The sequence below is a fragment of the Limanda limanda genome, chromosome 19 (genome assembly GCF_963576545.1).
Source record: "Limanda limanda chromosome 19, fLimLim1.1, whole genome shotgun sequence".
NCBI classification, from domain to species: Eukaryota; Metazoa; Chordata; class Actinopteri; order Pleuronectiformes; family Pleuronectidae; genus Limanda; species Limanda limanda.
Window position 1 is genome coordinate 1,289,679 of NC_083654.1, and position 8,646 is coordinate 1,298,324.

At 39.7% G+C, this 8,646-nt stretch overlaps 1 protein-coding gene across 1 annotated transcript; it reads right to left on the minus strand.

Moving 5' to 3' along the window:
• Positions 1-2,533: 2,533 nt before the first annotated feature.
• Positions 2,534-6,581, minus strand: LOC133026071 (gonadotropin-releasing hormone II receptor-like). Its single transcript, XM_061092903.1, has 3 exons — positions 6,042-6,581; positions 4,443-4,644; positions 2,534-2,949 (listed from the first exon to the last, which is right to left on the minus strand). The coding sequence occupies exons 1-3, from the start codon at positions 6,579-6,581 to the stop codon at positions 2,534-2,536; spliced, it is 1,158 nt and encodes a 385-aa protein (XP_060948886.1).
• Between the last annotated feature and the right edge of the window lie 2,065 nt (positions 6,582-8,646).

Sequence of the window (8,646 nt, forward strand, 5' to 3'; positions counted from 1 at the left end):
TGGATTGTATCACTCTAGTGCTGATATCTTTACATTGACTCCCTGTCTGTCAAAGAAATTACTTCAATTCCTGCTGTTGGTTTATAAAGCACTGAACATTTTAGAGCAAAAATATATTTCTGATCTATTGCTAAGTTACTAGCGATCCAGACCCCTCAGGTCGTCTGGAACAGGTTCTGCTTTCTGTCCCCAGAATCAAAACTTAACATGGAGAGGCAGCTCAACAAGCTCCCAGAGACCTGAAGGTCCACCACAACTCTTCTGTTAAATCAGTGATGAAGACTTAACCTGTTTGCCCCTGCCTTTCATTAAATCTAACACTGCACTCTTACTTTCACTCTTTATATTTCGTTCGTATTTTTCATATTATTTATTTACATTTTATTCTCAATGTACCTTTTTAAATTTCTTTTAAAAGGCTTCTTTTTATATTGTCATATGTTGCTTTTACAATTTGTCATAATCCCTTTTAAATTGTATGGAAAACACTTTGAATTGCCTTGCTGTTGAAATGTGCTGTACAAATAAACTTGCCTTGTCTAGAATTAAACGTCTCTTAACTTTGATAAACAGCTTAGTAGTGTTGTGAGGGGTAATTTTCATCAGGTTGACCAAGTAACAGTCATCCACGCTTTCATCACCCTGTACATGGAGTTGACCAATTCTACCCTCTCTTGATTATAAATGGTTCAAATTCTGCCGAGAGACTTGATCTACAAAAACTGGTACAAAACGTCAATAAACAACTTCTTTATATATGTATATATCTACTTTCTTCTGATTCCACTATCTGCTCCCAGGTCACTCATGCTTTCTTAACAACTCCTCCACTCTCATCTTCAAACACATGAGCATTATTTATCTTTTGGTGTCCACGAGCTCTGCAATATTCTTCTGTCCCACATGACATCCTGTCCTATAGTTAGTATTTCCTCTATGTTTTATAAAGTCTTACTCTACTTTTTTATCTGGCTTTTCGGTCAGTCTGAGTTGGTGTCCTGATGTAACACATAAAACTGGTCACAACTGAGGATATTTTCCAGTAGATTTTTATTGAGCAAATATGAGAATCTGTTTAATACTTAAGATCACGCCTGCTTGCACCAAGATAATAATAATGCTGGTATAGGAACATCAGTTCTCCTGCTTATTCATGCAATTATCTAATCAGGCAATCATGAGGCAGCACTGCTATGCATCAAATCCTGCAGATGAAGGTCAGATGTAGACTAAGAGCTTTAGTTAAGGTTCACATCAAACATCAGATTTTCACACACCACATATCTCTGGAGTTCAGGGCTCAGGAGATCTGGGATCAAACCACTATCCATAGTGACAGTGGTTTGATCCCAGTCTACAACTGGTTTCATGAACATGACAGTGAGTTCAATGAACATCAGTGACCTTCGCAGTCACCAGATGTCAGTCTAGTAGAACCCTTAGGATGTAGCAGAACAGGAGATGTGCAGCTCACAAATGTACGGATATGATGGGATACAGTTGTGTGAACTCGTGTGCTTTTCAAGTGTATAAGTTAGATATAAATTGCACATTTGTTATTCATATATATGCATAAGTGAGAAGCAATTATTTGTTACAATATACAATGACTTTAATTCTGGCCAAGTGTCAACTTGGTACATATACATTTTAAAGGTGAAATATTTACTTTTGTCTTTAGTAATGACTTTGTCCTACTTCCTATTGTATTCTATACAATAAATACTATCAGTCAGTAACAGACAGCCATGCAGTGAAACAACAAGTATCCAGCCAGCAGTCTTTGTCGTCTCTCAGAGGTAGTGGAAACACAGACTATCAAAGCTTAAGGTAAATATTGTTGGACGTTCTTTTATGTACTCTTTTCTGACACTGAAATAATAAGATAGACATCAATTTTCATATCTGTATATGGTTAGCGTAGAAATGCTCAGTAAATACTTCTTAGTATAGACTACATAGAGGCTACATCTATTAACAGGCATCTACACTCTGTTGAGGCCGCATTACGCATGTAAGGGGGAAAAAAAGCCTGGAAAAAATGTAGGTAATTGCATATTGATATGTATGAGGAGATCATCTCTAAGCACTGGTAAGGATCAATACAGCGGTGCGGTGGATGTCTCAGAAGGCTACTGAAGATCAGCCTTCATGTACTGCAGTGAACTGCCGGCATAGCTAAAAACAGCTATAGAGTTCAAAAGAATCACTGAAGAATTTGTTTGACTAGACAGCAAATACACTGATAAAGAGTCATTTTAAAATAAATTGTTGAAGCACATCATTAGAAGCAACGAAGAACTTCTAAAGGCAATCATCAGAAATTGCAGCAACCATAAGCATACAACATGGGAGACATTGAGGAAGCTTTACTCTTCATATCACAGCTCCACAGCTCAAAGAAATCTATCAAAATAGAAGTTGTTCCCAATCCAATAATGTGCTCATGGAAGGCCTTGAGAAAACAGCTGACATTAAGGACATCTGGTATATTGTGAGACTGCTTAACTCCTCAGGGTCAAATGAATACTGTCTAACTTGGATTGCCACTATGCTGGTTTGAACTCGGGTCAGACTCCATCTCCCCAGCAGCTCCAGCTCTGCGACAAGACAGATGATCCACAGAGCGAGGTGAGGCGTTGTTGGCTTGGTGACCGCAGCAGCACGCCACCACATCAGTGAGGTCGGCCCGGAAAGACGGAGTGTAGAAGCCATAGATGACAGGGTCACAGCACGTGTTCAGGTTTCCAAAGACAAAAAGTATGTGATGTATGTACTCAGGTGTGCGTTGGATAATTGCTGGTTGGAACCAGTACCAGATCCCAAGGATGTAGTAGGGTGTCCAACAGATGACAAAGGAGCTAACAATCACAATAGTCATCTTGAGGGTCTTCATCCGGGCTTTAGGTATCATGTCTGTCCCACTGCGTCTGAGGCATTGCTCACCATCTGCATAAACACATCATAGGCAATAACTGAAATATAGCAAATTTGATAATTCAAAGTACATAGGCTATCACTCTATGTGTGAGTGTGTGTGTGATTGGTTGGAACTGTAATGCTGATATTACCCCTTCACAGTTGGACATTCCTAAATCTTGCACATAACCAAGTGCAGCAATTAGCAGATTTCTGATGCAATGTGAAGATAGAAAACTTTGCGTTTATTGTACTTACTATGTCCAACTGAGACAATTAAAGATCATGTCTTTTATTTCTCCCAGGCTTGACTATTGCAATGCACTTTATTTGAGTATCATAATGCAAAACATTGAAAGACTTAAATTAAATTAAAATGCTGCTGCTATGCTTTTAACACACACTGAGAGAAGTGGTCCAATTACGCCAATCCTGGCTCTTTTTTCACGGGTAGTTTAACTGTGAGTTATAGAATACATTTTAAGATTTTACTGCTCTTTTTAAAACCCTGAATGGCCAGGCTCCATTCTATATATGTGACTTCCTAACCCTCTATCAGTCTAAATTCTGCCTGAGATTCTCCAACAGGGCCCTGCTAACAGTTCCAAAATCTTGATTTGCCACTAAAGGTGAGTGGGCCTTTGCTATCCACGCTCCACAACTTTGGAATTCAGTCACCAAAGTGCTTGCTAATTGTGGGAACTGTTTTGGGGACATTTTTAAAGTTATGACCTTCTATGTAAAGTGACTCGTGACTTTTTATTAACTGAATAGGCTTGGACCCTAAAAAGGGGGTGTGCCAACTTGGTATATATGCAAGATTGCTCCAGCAAGCTTCAACTATGACAGTATCATCTTTTCTGTGGTTAAAATACTATTTTTCAACACCTTCTACAGCTGAAGAGACGTGTAATGTTATGCCAGTTTTAAAGAATAGTTAATATAATACCACATTGGGTATTATATTTATACTTTTGTCAACCATTTCTATCAGTAACAGCATTGTACCCACCACGTGAATTGCTGAAATTTGGGAAAACAGTGAATTCAATCATGTATGACAGGTCAAGAAACATGAGCATTCAGACGATCACACTGTTAATAAACCAACAGTTAATCCAGATGATCTAAAGCACTTTATTTGAGTGTGCGCTGTCAGCAGCACAACCTATTGTGCTGATTATTCCTACTAAAACACAACCACACATATTTAGGTCATCAGCTACATCTTCTTCACCTGTTTTAACACTGTTTTAAAGGACAAGTCAAATCCATGAATCAGGATTAATTTGGGTAGAGGAAATCACTGCAGATCTTTTTAGATTTACTCTGTTGAACTGTGATATCACACTGACAGAGACTGACTTTCCCTGGTCCCTGAACTGAGCTCTATAATGTTATCATTAACAATGGGAGATGAGGAAGAACAAAACTAAAGCTAGTAAAGCTGTGATGCCTTTGAATGGGTGCAAAGGGGTAAATAGGGTTAAAACTTGTTTTAGACCTTCTGTCAGGTCACACACCTTTTCTCTTGTGCATCTGCCCATTGATCTTGATGAGGATGCGGGTGTAGCAGAAAGTCATGACAAGCAGGGGGAAGACATACAGCGTCACAAAGTGAAACATGTTGTATGCCGTCTCCTGCCAGCGATGCTGGAAACTTCCATGGGTCACACACTGAGTGAAGTCCACTCCATCAGCCTTAATGGCCCGAAAGATGAACAGCTGAGGATGAATAGAGTGTAAAGACATGAGCAATGCATGCAAAAACAAGTGTAGTTTGTATTCATTAAACAAACTTTTCAATCAATTTTGTTTATATTAGGACAAACTACACAAAAAGCAACAGGGTGAGGGGATGTCTTGGACTCCATGTTGTGCATTAAAGTCATTTGAATGCACTCTTAATTATACCACGTCACGAAAATGAGGTTGTCACTGACTGCTCTGGAAGCAGATGTAAAAGGTGAAGATAGTTAATTGGGTGGACATCATTAAGATGCTGAGGGAGGTTGGTTGGTAACAGTCTGCTGGATGTGATGACACTACTCTTGCTGAACTACTGAGCATTCAGTGGCTGTAAGTGGCAGGGCTGTGGGTTAACACACACACTTAGTGACAAGGATGTGGGAGAAAGCCACAGCTGCAGTGTGAAGAGTCACTGCCACACAACCTATCATCACTTGACTGTACTATTCTAAAAACAATGAGTGTATATTTTATATTTCTTATTGTCAACAATCAATGATTCAATCTGAACAAAGGAACATGTGTAATTATATTCTGACGCTGACTTAATTAAATTTGTTTATCTATTTATTTGAAAAAGGGAGTTGGTGTAGAAATAGTCATTGACTTAATAATTCAAAGGAGGATTTTGTTTTACCTAGAAAATGTCTAGGCTCAAACCTACCACAGTGGGTTGCTTTCACCATGTGTGCTTAGTTTTCACTCAGTTTTTTTGCTGTTTCACAAAACTAAACATTCCTTATGATAGGAAAGTAAGTAAACAGATGTGTTTATCAATCATATGATCTAGACTGCTTTTGTTTTGTTTGTGCACCAATATATAATCACTGTGTGTGTATTTGGTATCAGTGACTGTCTTAAACCAGGTGGCTGTCTCTGCAGTATAGGCAAACAGGTGATTTCTGAGCATGTGTTCAGTTTGCATTAACAAACTTCCTGTAAAACAAGTTTGAGCTGCTGAGAGACCGACACGTCTGACCTCTTAAAAGATAGTCCTGCATGGTCCTATAGGTCAGGGCTGGTATCTATAACGTTTATAATTTTCTAGCCACAAGGACAATATATGTAATGCCAGGGAATTAGTTGCACTAAATTGAATGATCTCAACACAAAGTGTGCTCCAGCAATATGTGCTGTTTATAACAATACAGCCTTCAACACTGTGAATGGCTCACTGATGATTCACTTTAACTCTGACGAATGCCATTTAAGGAAAAAAAAGAACATCTGATCAATGGCACTTTCACATACAATCAATACCTCAAATCTAATGTTGTAAGTGGAGCACCAAATAAACTATGTTTGTTACATAAACCTATAGACCATGTGTACTTAGACTGGTGAAAGTGATTAAGACCTAGCACGTAGTGTACCTGTGGAGAGGCCAGCAACACACTCAGAGTCCATGCCACAAGCAGCATGCGTTTGTTCCTGAGCCCAGCGTCCAGAGAGTCCAGAGGATGGAGGATAGCCCGATAGCGGTCCAGACTCACCACTACCAGTATGAATGCAGCTGAGTGCATGGCAAAGAGCTTGAGAAAACACAGCAGCTTACACATGACATCCCCAGCATACCACTGCACTGTGATGTTCCAAATGGCATCCAGTGGCATCACCACAAAAGTCATCACCAGATCAGCTGATGCTAAACTGGCAATGAGTGGCCGAAGGTGTGCTGGCAGGCGATAGCCTCGTCCCCAGCACACACTAATGAGGACTGACAAGTTACTGACAGCAGCAAACGCAAACAGCACCAGTGTGGCTGCTACACGGCAGCGGGCTGCCACAGTGAAGGAGGGAGCCTTCCAGGGTGGAGGAGAGGGTGGAGCAGACAAGTTAAACAGAGAGAAGACAGAAAAGTTCTGTAAAGGCTCAACAGGTGTGATATTCCACTGGGACTGGTTTCCTGCCATCCTGTGACAAAGAGAAACAGAAAACAAAGCATAATGCTGATTCAGTCACCATAAGTCTATGACATTGTATATTTTTATAGTATGGTGAATACTTGCAGAGCAAAATGTATTTAATGGGCCATTTGGTCTTTATTTCTAAGACAAGCGTGAAATGGAGAGAGAGAAAGAGCGTGGAGGACACACAGCAGAGGGCCAGGTCAGATTCTGATAAATTTTTTCTGGTTGTTCACCTCATGGACAAACATATGAAGTGATTTGTTCTTACTGCACTCCTAATTTAAAAGCACAGGCTATTTGGAAGAAAAATAAGCACACTGATGAACAACCTGAACTCTAGCAAGTTTTCCAAGACGTTTGGAACAAGCTACCTGCTTAGTGCTGAGCTTAACTGGAGCTTTGAAGGCAAAGGAGGGTAAATTAACATATAGTACTTTAACAACCACTCAAAGTTTCACACAACAAATCACATTCACTCACTCATAGCGTCACAGCCATCAGATGCAATTTGCGTTTCAGAATCTTGCCCAAGGACACATCACATCACTGTAGGGGCTGGAGATCGACCCACCAACCTTCCATTAGCATTAACAGTGGAACCGCTAACTCCTCAGCCAGTCACTCAAAATGCTGATTCAGCTCTTTACTGCACTTCGAATGAGGTTTAGATCCCTCTCTTCTACATGCAGAGTTGCTCCAGAATGTCAGCTGTAAACATCTCTCTGAGCTCACTCCGGAGCTTGGGTTGAGGTCTCAGGTCTGACTGGGCCACTCCAACATGTGGATTTTCAATCTGTCCAGGCCCAGAGTTAAGATGAAGCTGCAAATTGGTAAACTTTATGCACACAGTGGTGTTTCTGCTCTTTTTAAAAAAAAAGAAGTGTCTTCTCCTCCAACCCTGCCATGGCCTTGTTGTATGGTTGACTCATGAACAGCTCCAGTGACTCTTTAAACATTTACCTAATTCTCTGGGTATCTTCTTAACCAGTGGTCACTCTGCATTATTTCAGCTTGACACCCACATATAGTGAGAGCAGCTTCAACTAAATCATCTACATGTATGGAGTGTGTAAAACTGTGAACTAAATACAATTCTTGATCAACAGTCTTCTGCTAGCTTTAATTGTAAATGTCTGGTTCACATTAGCAGCGACAATATGTTTTGACTATTTTTCATAAATAAATTGTCTGATGATACATGGACCCCATACAAACAATTTGCATAAGTTTACTAGCTCCTGACTCCTGAGAGCTGAGCTGTTGACATACCATTCATTGTACTCAATATAATGAAATCTGTGTTGTTAGTTAAAATAGATTGTGTTTGTTCTCTTATTAAACTTAGAAATAAATATACAATTGCAAATAAATGCAGATAATTCCCAAGGTTTCACTTCCCCCTGTCATTTATACTTTTGGTTGATTTTCTATTTTTGAATCTGTGTTTTACCATTCTGCAGAAATTGTTTGTAAATGCTACATATGTCAAACTTTAGCTTGTAGCCTAATTGTTTTCTTAAATTAGAGCCTGTTGTGCACTCTGGGCCATAATACTTTTTCAAGGGAAGCAAAACTATAAATCTCAAATAATGACATCCCAAAAAGATAGTAACAAATGGGAAATTGAAATGTAAGAAAAATAAATAAGAATAGAGTCCATAAAAAGGAGAATATGAAAAAAAAATCCCAAGACATAAACCTGGTCAAGAGCTAAGCCAGAGTGTTGGAGCAGGAATGCCATCTGCTGACCAACCACGGTAGCTCTACCTGTGATGCTGCGCCAAAGAATGAATGAATGAATCACTGTAACAAGATACAGGTCTCTATTGAGACTCTCAAGCCTAATGTTTTCCTCGTCTGTGTTCTTCAGGATGGCGGTCTAAGCGGATGCCGTCTCTTCTTTCTATCCCTTTCCACATTTTCAGCTCCACATATTCTACTGCATTCCCCCGACACTGGGGTGGGCACTCACACCCTTCCCATGTGCACAGGCTGATACTGATTAAAACACACTAAAAACAACAAACTACCTATCTCAAATCAAATAAGCACTGGATCTCTAACACTT

What these genes read in the sequence shown, in the direction of transcription:
- LOC133026071 (XM_061092903.1), bottom strand. Translation starts at nt 6,581, where the DNA reads ATGGCAGGAAACCAGTCCCAGTGGAATATCACACCTGTTGAGCCTTTA. An exon ending in TGTTGCTGGCCTCTCCACAG is followed by an intron (nt 4,645 to 6,041) that starts GTACACTACGTG and finishes ATTCATCCTCAG; the next exon opens with CTGTTCATCTTTCGGGCCAT. An exon ending in GCAGATGCACAAGAGAAAAG is followed by an intron (nt 2,950 to 4,442) that starts GTGTGTGACCTG and finishes GTGTTTATGCAG; the next exon opens with ATGGTGAGCAATGCCTCAGA.